Genomic DNA, 15,559 nt, shown 5'->3' with positions numbered 1-15,559 from the left:
ACATTGATAAGGAATTTGATAAAAACAAAAATTGGATGCACACCAAACAATAAACATCATTTAAAAGAAATGTAAATCAGAAATTAGGGGGAAAAAAATCATTCTACGTTGGTATACACTGAATGACAACTCAATACAAGCATTTTCTCTATCTCATGTCATCTATGAAACGAGATATTTAGAGATCTAATTTCATCAATTTCGTGGTTGTTTGTGCAACCCAACCCACTATCTTTTGCATTCTTCACACACACACACACAAAACATGGCAGGTATCCTCTCTCCCTTTCACTCACCAATATCAATACTTCTTTCACATACTTGAAGGTCAAACAATACATTTTTAAGGAGGGGCTCCTGTTTCAGATAAAGTTTTATGTGCGTGTGATTTGTGCATGCTACCACTGCACATGTGCAATGAAACTTTACACAGGTGTGTCCAAAACCACGAAGCCATACAGGTGCATCAGAATGAAATATACATTTTGGGTTTGGCTAAATCTTAGGGTCTGTCAAAAGCCGTAAGACTCACGAGAACGGAGCTTCACTTGGCTTCCATGGCAAATAAAAGATTGAAATTATATCAGTCCCACTTGAATGGGACCAGTCTGTGGAGTGGACTGGAGCAACATGAAAAAAGCGTTTTGCTCAAGAACATAACATGCTGCCCAACCTGGGAATTGAAACCATGACCTTACGACCATGAGTACAACACCTTAAACCATCAGGCTACTAGGTTAACATAATACAGAAAATAAAGTTCTGTTTTGGCAATGCAGGAGAAAATACTTTAGATGGTAGGGGATGATTGTTGAGGGAGATTTTGGCTGCTATTTCAAGCAGCTTCAGCAAAGGCATAGAAACTCCTTCATTGATTGGTTGTTCGATGTACTGGGAGAAATGGCTCAAAGTGGGTGAATCATCAAACGAGAGGGGGGAAGTTAATTAAAAGAATAGTTGTGTGTGTTAGAGTAAAGCCGGGAGGGACGGGTGTTACATAAATACAAGGTGGGATGACATGAGGAAAATGTGCCAATTGCAAATTGATAGTGGAAAGACACGGAATGAAAGCCAAGACATCACTATGAAGGGAATCATAGTGCTACCCTTGCTGTCCCATGAACATGGAAGATAAAAAAAAAGAAAACAAAAGGTGAACAAATTAAATAATGATTTCCGAAACACAAGGCAAAGACTGTTGAGAGAGAGCCGTTTGGTGGCTCAGTCATTGATGACACCTTGTAAATGAAATGAAATACAGCCTGCTCAAGCTGAGCTGATCCAAAGCCATATACACACTCTATACACAAAGACAAACTTGGATCCTGACAGGATCTGAACAACAAAAAAATCAATTTAAAAATACACAACAGAAAACCATTTTTTTTTTTTGTCTTTTCCAGCAATAAAGAGGACAGTCAAAGATTTATTACTATTATTGTTATTAATAATGATGGTGTTCAAATACATATTTCAAAGTCAGGAAAAGTAAGCAAAATAGCTATTTTTTATTGTGATGAACAGAAATTACAGGTAACATTAATACTGTTGTATTTGAGGAGATATTTAGATATCTATGAATATCTTTATAAGATATACAGTTATATACCTGTAGATAACATATACGAGATGTATATCTATGGATGTGAGATATCTACCTGCAAATATCATACAAGATATAGAGATATCTACCTGCAGATATACAACATAGTTATATATATCTGTAGGTATCTTATACAAGATACAGATATCTTCAGATATCTTACAAGAGATATCTCTAGGAGAGATTCTTAAACAAAGAAAGAAAAACTGTGAGAATGCCAAAAAAAAAAAGCATAATAATAATAAATAGACAAGTCAAAGGAAAATAAATTTGGTGTGTTAGTTATAAATAGTTTAAATATAAAAAAAGGGTGACATTTTTTCTCCTTCTGGTTATTTTCAATCACCAGTTGTTTTGTTTTTTTTCGTAAAAATTTCATCACTGTTATTTATTTGATGAGCAAAAATAATTACACTTTAACATGACTAGAGCAATAATTATCATTAATTAATTAATTAATTGTGAGGTTTCAAAAAAGATTGATTGCAGAGAAATACTGTGAATTAACTCTCAAAACTTAAAAAATTTTTAAATGATAAAAAAAATATAGAGAAAAGTAATTTCTGTTGGTTGATCAAATTTTAATTATAAAAAAAGGAAAATAAATTTCACACACTTTTTTTTAAAAAAATCATAAATTGAAATTGTAGAAACAAAAAAAATATATAATAATACTGTCCCATTATCTTTTTTTTTTGGTTTTTTTTTTTTGCCACAATTTTGCAGTTGGGATCTAAAACATCACCACCACATCAGATCTATCCATTATTCAAAGAGAGTAAACACACACACACAAAATAACAGTAATGCCACTAAAATAGACTCAATAGATTGAAGTAATATTAGTTATAGTAGTTGTATAGTGTGCCCAGACAACACTATATCATACTTGTGTGGTTGTATTTATATGAAACAAGTGACACATGGTGGCCACCACTATCAAACTGCTTTCAATATATATATTCTTCCAAGAATATCAAACTGAATTAACATTATCAGCTTTCTCAGTTACCAATTTCACTTTTATTGCATAATTTTATTTTCTCCAAACGAATTTCAACAAAAATCTAATTCCAACAATTAAATTTTAATTAATTAAAACCAAGTGTCAAACACACACACACACACACACACACACACAAACACAATTTGGCTTATTAGGGATAGATCATACCTTTAAAAGGGTCACTTTGTTTTTGTTTTTGTTTTTTTCAATTTTCTTTATAAGGAAGAGCAAGAAGCAGGATGTTGTAACATTCACACCTATCCTCATCATCCCAGACCCCAAATACAATTGTGGCATAAATTAAAGAGATAGGGACTTTGAGCTGGGATTGAAACTTGAGTGGGAGCTTATACCATTTTATGGAAACATTTGCAAAAGAGCAGGGCTCCCTATTTGTGTGCTCTTAAAAAGAGAAAAAAAACCACTCTCATTTTTTTTATCTGAGTATTTTAAAGAATCAAGGAAGCACTGATGTGGATATTATAATAAAGATAGCAATTCAGATCATAATTTGAGGGGAGGGGGAGAGTTTAAAAATAAAATCAAAAAGTGGGGTGTGTGAGAGAAAGAGTAGAAAATTCAGAAACTTATGCTCTTTCAATGTGAATTCCACCAAGGAAATTATCAGGGGTTTGTTTTATTTTATTTTATTATTTTTTTTTGTTTAATATATTTATCAGATATCAAGCAAATGAAGGCACAAGAAAGACGATTGGTCCAAGAAAGACAATTGGTCCAAAGAGTCTAAATTTTGGTAGGTATTTACTAATAACACAAGCAGTCCTCCAGATGTCCCATTCCACTTTAGTCTCTATGAGTTCTAAGGTTTTTAAACTAAATTCTAAGTTTACGGCAATGTGTGTATTCTTCCCCTGACAGCTCTCCAGACTTTGCTTGACTCTCATTCGTATTCCTCAAACTTTTCAAAGTCCGAGGAATATGAAAGATCAAACAATTGAGTTTTTGAGACTGCCAAATAATGATTGCTTTTACTGTTTACAAAGATCTACATCTCTCCCTACGAACCCTACCCCCACCAAAAAAAAAATCCACTGATTCTTTGTTTGTGATACAACAAACAGAATCCAAGATATTTTAACCCTTTTGATACCAATCCACATGAGACCATCCCTGGTTCTACGATACAAACTTCCTGTTTTAATGTGAACTGAACCAAAACCTTCCATGAAAATTTCATGTTAATTTAATGTTCCGGACACAAGTTTAATAAAGTTATTTTACTGAATAACAAAAATATGGTAACAAAAGGGTTAAAGCAACCTAAGCTAAAAACCTACCGTCAACATTTCCTGTTACGTTAAACACTCGTTTAATAATGAGTTGCCTTACTAAATACTTCGCTTTTTTTTTTTTTAAATTAACTGAAACATAAGCAGTTATATTTCAACAGAAATAATCAAATGAAAGAACTAAACTCCTCTCCTATAAACTGCTGACTACTTCAATACAGAAAGAGAAGGGAGGAAAAAAATGCATTTGCATATAAAGAATGTAAATGTGGAGATGTAAGAAAAATAGGTGTGTATTAAAAGAAGGAAAAGTGCTTGAAACGATTATTCAAATCTAAACATGGGAGCAGTGTTGGGTTCTTTTTGTTTTTTAATCTCACTTCCTTTCTATTTCCATCCTAAACAATCCATTTGCCAGTTTTACACTAATCTACAGAACTGTATTCTTGTAACCCACCATTCTTAATAACCTGCATCATACCACCTTTGGTTTTTTTTACACAATACAAAAACTGTCCAGTTATTTTTTTCGTTTGTTAAAAAAGTGTTTATTTTTAAAAAATTTCATCCTCCTATCTTAATTTTAAGTCTGAAACTTCCATTATGTTCCAAACAATAACAGCTTATTTTACTAAAGTATTGCAAAGTCCATGATTATTTTTAATATAAATTGGAAACATGGAGAAGCAGGGTATTTCATCAGAAAAATTGGTGAGGAATAGGTGAAAGAAAGTCTATAGAATTATTATAGAAAAGGATATAAAGATAATATTTCATTGTTTAGGTTGGTAAATGCTTTGGTCTGTCCATGATTTAACCATTTCATACTAACCCCACCTGAAACTGACCCCGTTTCCATACAAACTTTCTGTTTTAAAGTGAACAAAATTAAAGTCTTCCGTCAAAAATTTCCTGTTAATTTATGTTCCAAACACTGGCTAAATAATGGCATTTAACTAAATAAATTCATTATTCTCAAAATTAATTACAACAGAAGCAGTCACTTAGCGGTTCGGCAAAAGAGACCGATTGAATAAGTACTGGGCTTACAAAGAATAAGTCCCGGGTCAATTTGCTTGACTAAAGGCGGTGCTCCAGCATGGCCACAGTCAAATGACTGAAACAAGTTAAAGAATTAAAGAATATCTAAACAGAAATATGGTAAGAAAAGGGCTAAGAACAAAGAGAACAAGCTGAAGAATTACTAATACTGATGGTATAAGTTGGACAGTAGAACTCAACACAGAATTAATGAATTACTGTAATAATACTGGATATTATAAGTAATGATAATTTTTAATACAGACATAATAACCTATTGTAATAATACTGATACCATAAGTTGGAATGATTTTTTTTATGCAATGAACTAACAAGCTATTGTGATAATGCTTGGGTTTATAAGCTAGAAAAGAATAATTTTTATCATGGAGAGTGGAAGTTTGGGAGATAAGAACCAACAAGTTATCACAACTCCAAAACAGCCAGTCAAAGAAAAATAAGTCAAACAAAATAAAAATTGTATCTTATTCCTCCTCCTCCTCTTCTTCTTCTTTGACTTGCCTACTTAACCAAGAACGGCGAGAGTTGTATAATGTTTGTGTGTAGAGGTGTAAGCGTACGCATGTATGTGTATTTAATGGCTTATAAACCAATGTAGATGGCTTGCTTGTAGCCCTCCTCCCCTTAAAAGTTTCATGAGAAGAAGTCTATGACAGAAGAACGTTATTTGAATATTACACCACATCAAGCTAGCTCGATGTCTGTACTAGAAGATGGATGGTGGAGGTTTGGTGCAGTGAAGATGGAGGAGATGGTGGTGGTGGTGGTGGTTTTTTTTTTAGTCTTTTTAGACAAGAAACCAGAATTCATTTCACAGATGTCTGCTATCATCTCTGACAGAGAGGCTGCAGTTTACAGTAAACTAAACTAGCACACTGATCTTTTACATCTACTCAAACCGTTCGCGTACACAACACACACTCCTACCAAAACTACTCACAAACTAACAACAGCAACAACAACAACACAACTAGGTGAACTCAGAACAAACTACTAGTCTACTAGTATCTCTTCACTTTTAACAGAAATCATTTTTTAACGACAGTAATTATTTCAACACATCTACATTACTATAATACTATCATTACAATAACATTATTATATATATTATACTAAATTTGCCTCTACCTCAACAAACAACAGTGTTATCAAAATTATACAATATATCTATATGGAATATATATTACAATATGTTACGCATATAATACATATGCAATATATTAAAATAATGAGTGACAGGACTAAGTCTTGTTTTTTTCCCTTACATATAAATATAGTTTACAACAGAAAAATTTAATCTGCCACATCTGCCTACAAATACACACAACCACACATGTATCCACCCACCTCCACACACAACCTGTTTTTTTCTTTTTCTTTTTGCTGATCACCCAAAACACTTGGATACATACATAACATTCCCCCCCCAGCTTTTATACTTTTTACGTTATACAGGTAGTGGCTGTAATTAAATTTAAAATTAAAATATTGTTCACTGGCGAGGAAAGATTAGCAGACATAAAAAAGCCTTGCCATTTATACCCTCTTGGCTAAAACTAATACAAGTTTGAAAGCAAGTCGTCGGTAAACTCAATAACCAATTGAACTTCCAAGTCACAACAAAAGGTTGTTGACAAAAGAAAATCCTACCAAATTTAGCCATTGTTCAGTGCAACAATTAACAAAATTCAACCATTATGCAGACATCACTAACCTGGGCAGTTTTTACATATACATTTCAGAACTAAAATGTGTATGTGTGATGCTTTGTAAGTGGAATGGATCCCCGAACAGGTAGGGCTTACAAATAGATTACAGAGGGACCATTTCAGCTAACAAAGCCCAAAGAAAGAGATAGTGAGAGAGAGTATTGAAGAGCAAATTACCAAAAAATTTAGCTTTTTTATAAAGTCATATAAGGGTGTGTGCTTTTTTTTTTTCTTTCTTTGATTTATAAATAGAATTTCAAAGTCATCAACAAGTATTTGGCCAGCAAAACTTCCCCTTTCTTCGTTCAACAGAGTATCTAGCACTAAATTGAAACTGTGACCAGTCAGTTCGACACTGGACATTAAGAAACTACAGTGAAAAACTTTCACAATCTTAATACATTTTTTTTTTTTATATATATCATATATATAAAAACACATGCACACACAATGCTTTGTGGACCTATGTATATATGCACGTATACATACCAAGCAAGTGTGATAAATATAAACAATCACTTGACACTTCTTGTATTCACAGGTATCCTTTATATACGTATATTTTCAATGTATGTATATTTAATATAAAGTGTTATGTATGTGTGTATATGTCTATGTATTATATGTTATATATATGAATGCATATTATGTATGTATGTGTGTTATATACTATATATATGTGTGTGTGTGTGTGTTATAATTTAGAACAAAAAGTAAAAGGTTATTATAGTACTCGGGGTTTCAAATGTTGGAGCGAAGGGCTACAGTACATTCTCGTTGGCCATAATAACAAACTTTTACTGTCTGTTCCAAATTATAACAGATATATAAATAATCCTCTATTTCTCTAATATCGAAGTCTCATTCTTTTGTTGTTACATTTTATTATTTATATTTGTGTACATAAATTTATATATATATATATATATATATATATATATATAAATGTGCGTGTGTGTGTGTGTATATTTATATATGTGTGTTATATGTATATATTTATATATCAAAGGATGCTCACTGAGAAGAAAAAATCCTGTGTCAAAACATGCTGCAATGTTAATATCATTATTATTCACTGTCTTCTGGGACTTTGTATCCGTCTGGCATCGACACATCATACTGGGGTTCACCATCAATACAGTAAATCCTTTTCTTTTCCTCGGATAATAGTGGTGTTTCTGATTTACAACTCCAGTGGTAAACAATTTCCTGGTCGCTAGGCAAGGAGACCTGGAAAATAGGCTCCTTGTAGGCCTTCCACAGGTACCTCCAGATGCCGGTCATGGTGGAAGGGATGTGGAAATCTTTGAAAGCCAGTGCTGCTACTCGGATGTGCTGAAGCTTAGGTAACATCAAACAGTCGAGGTGGGTCAGTTTGTCTCCGCAGAGAAACTTGTTGCCGGAATCTACCATGTGGTCACTGACTCGCCACAGCTCTGAGATGAGGTGGTCGGGAGAAGTGCTTACCTGTTTGATGTAGTGAGCAAATTTAGAGAAGACGTCTAAACACACAGTATGAGCCCTCCGGTCCGAGTACGATAGATCAGGCTCAGGGAAATTCTTGTCAATGTAGTTGATGATTTCTTCATTCTCTGTCAACACTTCGTCACCGTGTTTCAAAACAGGCAGTCGGTTGGCATGTTTGCGAAACTCTGCCGGTGGCCGGCCAGGGTCGATGACTACAACTTCGAACAACTTGCCATCGTATTCTTGGCCCTTCAGTGCCAGGATCATGTGGATCTGTTGACAGAACGGACAGGCGCCGAATCCTTGGCCAGCTTGCCCGGCCTTCACATAAAGGGTGAGTTCGGGTCCCGGAGTACTGTGGTGGTTCGTTTCTGTCATTGTAAATTACGCAGCAGTTGTAGCAGCAGTAACCGTCAGAGCAGGTTGTGTTGAAGCAGTGACGAGGTGTGTTGAGAGAGAGAGAGAGAGAGCAGTAGTAGTAGTAGCACTAATATTAGGTGATGGTGGTGGCAGTAGCAGTAGTTGTAGTGATGGTGGTGGTGGTGGTGGTAGGACAAGTAGAGGAGAGTTTCAGTCTTAAGTGTCTGAAAACGTTTACTTCAGGAACAACCTGTGGAGCAGAGAAAATCCAAGTCAGTCAGTCTTTCCTTTTTTTTAACCAGTCTGTAATAAGTTAACTCATTCAACAACAGCACCAAAATAACAGACACACAGACAGACTACTATTACACAGGTTGAGCTAACAACCCACAAAACACCGTGAGCAACATCTATACAGGGCAGCTCAACCATCACAGGCACTAGGCATGCTAACTCTAAAACAAAAAATAAATAAAAACAAAATTTAAAAAAAAAAAATTTTTTCTTACAAGGACCACATACAGCTTTGCATGACCAACACACCACCCAGCACCACTTCAGGCTCAGAAAAATAACTTCAGCTCTTAAAAACAAAAATATCTACCCCTAATACAAACTTCACACTAAAAAAAAAAATCACTGCATCTACGTCACACACCATCCATCCATCCATCCACCCCTCAGGATTCAAACTGCACCCAATATAAAAAACCAAAAAAAAAACAAAAAGAAACCATTCACCTGATAACCAAGGGTTAAACAACTGATCTACTGTCAACTCTTTCTTTCTCTTTCTCTTTCTCTCTCTCTCCAAAAAAAAAAAAAAAAAATGGTCTCTGCTCCTCTCAAACACTACTGCCACCACCACCATTTGATCCTGCTACTGCTTTTTTCTCTGTCTGTGGTGTATGTTTTTTGTTTCATTACTCCAGAACAATTCAAACTAGAATTTAGCGCCTAGATACAGTTAACCTCAAAATTATCCCAATCCTGTCTGTTTAAAAGGGACAGAGAGAACTATGGCTGGCGATTTTCTTCGTCAGACTAGTATGGCATCAATATGTAATGTAATAGTAGTAGTAGTAATAGCAGCAGTAAGAAGAAATAAATGCATTTAATTGCAGTACTTATAATGAAATCATTAATGGCAGAGTAATAATGACAATTCTACCATAGGGACAAGGCCCAAAATTTTGGGGGAGGGAGTTAAGTCAATCTCATCAACCTCAGTGCTTAACTGGTACTTATTTTGACCCCTGGAAGAATGAAAGGAAAAGCTGACCTTGGTGGAATAGGAACTTAATGTAAAGAACTAGATGAAATGCTGCTAAGCATTTTGTCTGACGCGCTTGTTGTGTTCAAAAATAACTGTTTCAAATTTTGAAACAAGACTGGCAAATTTTGTAAGCCTAGTACTTATTCTATTGGTCTCTTTTGCTAAGTGACGGGGACATAAACACACCAGCATCGGTTGTCAAGCAATGCTAGGGGGACAAACAATTACACTGATCTCGGTATATGAACTAATATTTTACTGATTCTGAAAGGATAAACAGTAAAGGTGACCACCACTGGGAACTGAACTCAGAAAGGAAAGGGCCAGAAAAAAAAATATCACAAAGCAATTTTGCCAGGTGTAGGAGTGGCCGTGTGGTAAGTAGCTTGCTTACGAACCAAATGGTTCTGGGTTCAGTCCCACTGCGTGGAACCTTGGGCAAGTGTCTTCTACTATAGCCTCGGGCCGACCAAAGCCTTGTGAGTGGATTTGGTAGACGGAAACTGAAAGAAGCCCATCGTATATATGTATGTATGTGTATGTGTGTGTGTGTTTATGTGTCTGTTTGTCCCCACTAACATTGCTTGATAACCGATGCTGGTGTGTTTACGTCCCCATAACTCAGCGGTTCAGCAAAAGAGACCGATGGAATAAATATTAGGCTTACAAAGCCAAAGTCTTGGGGACAATTTGCTCGATTAAAGGCGTTGCTCCAGCATGGCCACAGTCAAATCAATGGAACGAGTAAAAAAAAAGAAAAGAAAAAAGATGCTTTAATGATTCTGCCAGTTTGGCCCCCCTATAACTATAATTAGAGTTATTTAACAATAAATATAATTTCAAGTAGGTAACAGGCCCATGGAAAGCAACAATTGTTTAAAATCAACCCCAAGGCATAACTGGTACTTAACTAACTCCAGAAGTCAATATTAACTTCAATGCCAGTTCAAACTGTAAAGGGACGTAACTAAATACCATACATTTAATTCTGTTACTTCAATTCTGACAAGATGATAATAACAACAATGGTTTCTTACATGTACAGGGACACATTAAACCAGTCCCAGCATTTGGTTTTATTGATTAACCCCAGTTTCATTTGAACACAACAAAAAAGATGCAATATAATAAAGCAATGCATTTAATTCATTGTTATACAGAAACTGCCAGTCAATAATAACAATAATGGTTTCAAATTTTGGCACAAATAATAATAATTGTCTAGAAATAGTAGTAGTAGCAGAAGGGAGAACCAATATGAGATGGAGGTATCTGTAAGTGGACAGGAAAAATCATAAGATGTGATGTGTTTCTGTAATAGGGAAGGAAAGGTCATAAGATGCTTCTCTGTATTGGTGCAAGAGAGATGTGTGTCGGTAACAGTGCAGGGGACATCATAAAATAAGCCCATGATAATGCAGGAGAGATCATAAGATGTGATGTGTTTCTGTAATAGGGAAGGAAAGGTCATAAGATGCTTCTCTGTATTGGTGCAAGTGAGATGTGTGTTGGTAACAGTGCAGGGGACATCATAAAATGAGCCCATGATAATGCAGGAGAGATCATAAGATGTGATGTGTTTCTGTAATAGGGAAGGAAAGGTCATAAGATGCTTCTCTGTATTGGTGCAAGTGAGATGTGTGTTGGTAACAGTGCAGGGGACATCATAAAATGAGCCCATGATAATGCAGGAGAGATCATAAGATGTAATGTGTTTCTGTAATAGGGAAGGAAGGTCATAAGATGCTTCTCTGTATTGGTGCAAGTGAGATGGTAACAGTGCAGGGGACATCATAAAATGAGCCCATGATAATGCAAGAGAGGTCATAAGCCCATAATAGTGCAGGAAAGGTTATAAACTGAGTCTGTAACATTGCAGGGGAGATCAATAAGATATGTCTTAATAATTAGTGCAAGAGAGATCATGTCTTTATAATAATGCAGGGAGGTCGTAAGGAATGTCTCAATAAGAGTGCAGATCATAAGATGTGACCTGCACTAATAACAGTGCAGGTCATAAGATGTGTGCCTATAACAGAGCAAGAGAGGTCTTATAAAATAATCCCCCCACCACCACCATCACCAGAATATTTCAGATCAACAAAAACAGTCAAAGGAAAACTGCTGAATTAAGTAAAGCAGCTTCCCTGGCTGACACAGACAGCAGCGCCACCATCCCCGACACTGTAATTGCTGGCAGTGGTGGTGAGCGGTGTGTAGTAACAATACTCAGTTTCTTCTACCTACCACCAGGTGAATAGATGTAATGGTAGGGAGCCGACTGTTACTACCACCACCACTGGGTGATGGTGAGAAAGATAGATAGACAGAGAGACAGACCAAGGCTATCTTCATACATACAGCTACTGTAGGTGTTTGGGTGTGAAGGCTGCATGCTTACTAGGCTACCACCCTTCCGCCTGCCCATCCACCCAGCTACTTATGACTAAGTTCAATGACAAACAGAAAGGACATTAGTCATCCAATGCTGTTGTTGTTGTTGTTATTAAGTAGTTGTAAGCAACAGCACACACCTCAATACACTGCAGTGTGGTTGCTTTCACAAAACATTCATTCTACTGTAAACGTCCACCAACACCCACCTCTGCCAAATAAATTCTGCACCCTCTTCTCTTATCTTATCTCTCCTTTTACTTGTTTCACTCATTGGATGGTGGTGGCCATGCTGGAGCACCACATTGAAAAGTTTAGTTGAACAAACAGACCCCAGTACCATTTTTTTTCTTTTTTTATTACTCGTTTCAGTCATTTGACTGCAGCCATGCTGGAGCACCGCCTTTAATCGAGCAAGTTGACCCCGGGACTTATTCTTTTGTAAGCCCAGTACTTATTCTATCGGCCTCTTTTGCTGAACCGCTAAGTAACGGGGACATAAACGCACCAGCATCGGTTGACAAGCAATGCTAGGGGGCAAACACAGACACACACACGCACATATATATATATATACATATATACGATGGGCTTCTTTCAGTTTCCGTCTACCAAATCCACTCACAAGGCATTGGTCGGCCCAAGGCTATAGTAGAAGACACTTTCCCAAGGTGCTACGCAGTGGGACTGAACCCGGAACCATGTGGTTGGTAAACAAGCTACTTACCACACAGCCACTCCTGCGCCTGGTTTTTTTTTTTTTTTTTGGTTTGTTTTAAATGTCTGGTACTGATTCTTTCAGCCTCATTTGCTGAACCACAAATTTACAGGGATGTAAACAAACCAACACAAGTTATCAAAAGTGTGGGGGGGGGGGAACAAACACAAAGGCACGCACAACACACGTTTATACATATGGGCATCTTTCAGTTCCCATCTACCAAATCCATTCATGGAACTGTGGTCAGTCCAGTGCTATAGTAGGAGACACTCACCTGAAGTGTCACTCAGTGAGATCGAACCCGGAACAATGCAGTTGGGTAGCAAGCTTCTTACGACACAGCCACAAAATATATTTTTATGGCCAATTACCCTCACATCAAACTCTGCTCTGGAGCTGTTTGTGTGTGTGTACCTCTGTCACCCAACGAGTACACATAATACTAGCTTTTTTCTCAGCAATGCCAATGGTATCTACACACACACACACACACTGTATTTACTCATGTGGATTCCAACTAAAAAAGCCAAGGAGTGACACACATGAGTAAATATATTCTGTGTATGTGTGTGTGTGTGTGTGTTTCTTTTTGTTTCAGCCATTAGACTGCAACCATGCTGAGGTGGAGCCTTGAAGAATTTTTTGTCAAATAATTCATACACATACATATATGTGTGTGTGTGTGTGTGTGTGTGTGTGTGTGTGTGTGGTGTGTGTGTGTATATATATTTATATATATATATATACACGTGGAGGCGCAATGGCCTAGTGGTTAGGGCAATGGACTCGCGGTCATAGGATCGCAGTTTCGATTCCCAGACCGGGCGTTGGGAGTGTTTATTGAGCGAAAACACCTAAAGCTCCACGAGGCTCCGGCAGGGGGTGGTGGCAATCCCTGCTGTACTCTTTCGCCACAACTTTCTCTCACTCTTTCTTCTGTTGGCCTGCTCGCTTAGCCAGCAGGGTGGCGTCATTGAAGGCTAAAACAATGGAAAGAGCATTGTGACCAGCGATGTGTAGCAACATCTGATAGCCTGGTCAGTCACGGTGATATATACACACATACACACACACGTGGGCTAGTGCGGAGTAACACATTTAGATGTTGCTTAACTCTAATTCAGCCAAAGGACTATATTATCCAGTGTAGTCCCACAGATTACAATAGGGTCTGATTTGAGAAGAGGTTCTGCTTACTGGTCAAGTGACTACACAACTACCCACATTGATAACAAAGGCATCTAACTTATGTACCTCACAGTACTTTGACAAGTTTTCTGTAGGAGTTATTTCTCTTTGAAAGTGGAGGCTGTGTACATGGCCTCTGTGTGTGTGTGTGTGTGTATTTCATTCATTTCACACCCGTTTTTCCATACAGGCATGGGTTAGATGAGGACTGATCTGCGGTAGTGTTTTATAATTGGATGCCCTTCTTTTCACCAGCTCATATATATACACACCATCATCATCTTTTAAAGCCTGTTTTCCATGGTGGCAGAGGTTGGACAGTTTGACCAGAGCTAGCAATCAAGAGAGTTGCACCAGGTTCCAGGTTCCAGTCAGATTTGGTTTGATTTCTATGGCTGGATATCCTTCCAAGTGCCATCCACTTTACAGTGTGCCATGTGCTTCTAATGTGGCACCGGCATGGTTGTGTGTGTGTGTGTGTATAAAATAGCTTGCTTGGAAACAGGGGAGGGCTTTGAACTTAATTCTGTCTGACCCATGCAAGCATGGAAAAATGGACATAAAAAATGAGATATATTTCTTGAGTCGTAGAACACATAAGGATGGTTACCTAGTTTCCATAGGGTATCACTGGAACATTCCCTGAAAAGGACACCAGTTCATTGTTCTCTCTCTCTCTTTTATATCATCAACATCATCATCATCGTTTAACATCCGTTTTCCATGCTAGCATGGGTTGGATGGTCCGACCAGGGTCTGAGAAGCCAGGAGGCTGCACCAGGCTCCAGTCTGATCTGACAGTATATATATATATATATATATATATATATATATATATATACACACACACATATTCATACATATGCACACAAAAAAAATAAAATAACACATGATCAGCATCTGTAATGAGCTAAAGATCAGGATGAGGAATTGCAAGCAATTTTGACAAAATTGCTAAAGATGCAATTCTTTCATTAACATTTCCTACACAAAAGTATCCAACTGTACTTTTTAAGATCCGAGGGATGGGCACTGAAGAATCTTGGCACGGATCTTAAAGAAACTATCTTTAGTCACAAGATGACGATAAGGGCAATTTAGCAAATACACACCCACACACATAACTGGGTGCATAAACAAGAGAATGAGTACTCAACACTTGTGTAGCATATATTACTCTTTTTATTCTTTACTCTTTTACTTGTTTCAGTCATTTGACTGCGGCCATGCTGGAGCACCGCCTTTAGTCGATCAAATCAACCCCGGGACTTATTCTATCGGTCTCTTTTGCCGAACCGCTAGGTGACGGAGACGTAAACACACCAGCATCGGTTGTCAAGCAATGCTAGGGGGACAAACACAGACACACAAACACACACACACATACATATATATATATACGACGGGCTTCTTTCAGTTTCCGTCTACCAAATCCACTCACAAGGCATTGGTCGGCCCGAGGCTATAGCAGAAGACACTTGCCGAAGATGTCACGCAGTGGGACTGAACCCGCAACCATGTGG

General features: G+C 37.1%; 2 protein-coding genes across 2 annotated transcripts in view; both read right to left on the bottom strand.

Moving 5' to 3' along the window:
• The window catches only part of LOC115224751 (transcription initiation factor TFIID subunit 10-like), a 74,590-nt gene that overhangs the window by 46,345 nt on the left and 12,686 nt on the right, over positions 1-15,559 (bottom strand). The gene's annotated exons all lie outside the window — the stretch shown is intronic.
• The window catches only part of LOC118768019 (chloride intracellular channel protein 2-like), a 25,939-nt gene continuing 12,682 nt past the window's right edge, over positions 2,303-15,559 (bottom strand). Inside the window, exon 2 of the mRNA XM_036513681.1 lies at positions 2,303-8,707. Coding sequence (XP_036369574.1) covers positions 7,699-8,475 — 777 coding nt within the window. The 5' untranslated portion in view covers positions 8,476-8,707 and the 3' untranslated portion in view covers positions 2,303-7,698. The remainder of the gene's footprint in view (positions 8,708-15,559) is intronic.

The sequence above is a fragment of the Octopus sinensis genome, linkage group LG26 (genome assembly GCF_006345805.1).
Source record: "Octopus sinensis linkage group LG26, ASM634580v1, whole genome shotgun sequence".
Taxonomy (NCBI): domain Eukaryota; kingdom Metazoa; phylum Mollusca; class Cephalopoda; order Octopoda; family Octopodidae; genus Octopus; species Octopus sinensis.
Note: the sequence above shows the minus strand (reverse complement) of the source record. Positions and strands in the feature narration are given on the sequence as shown.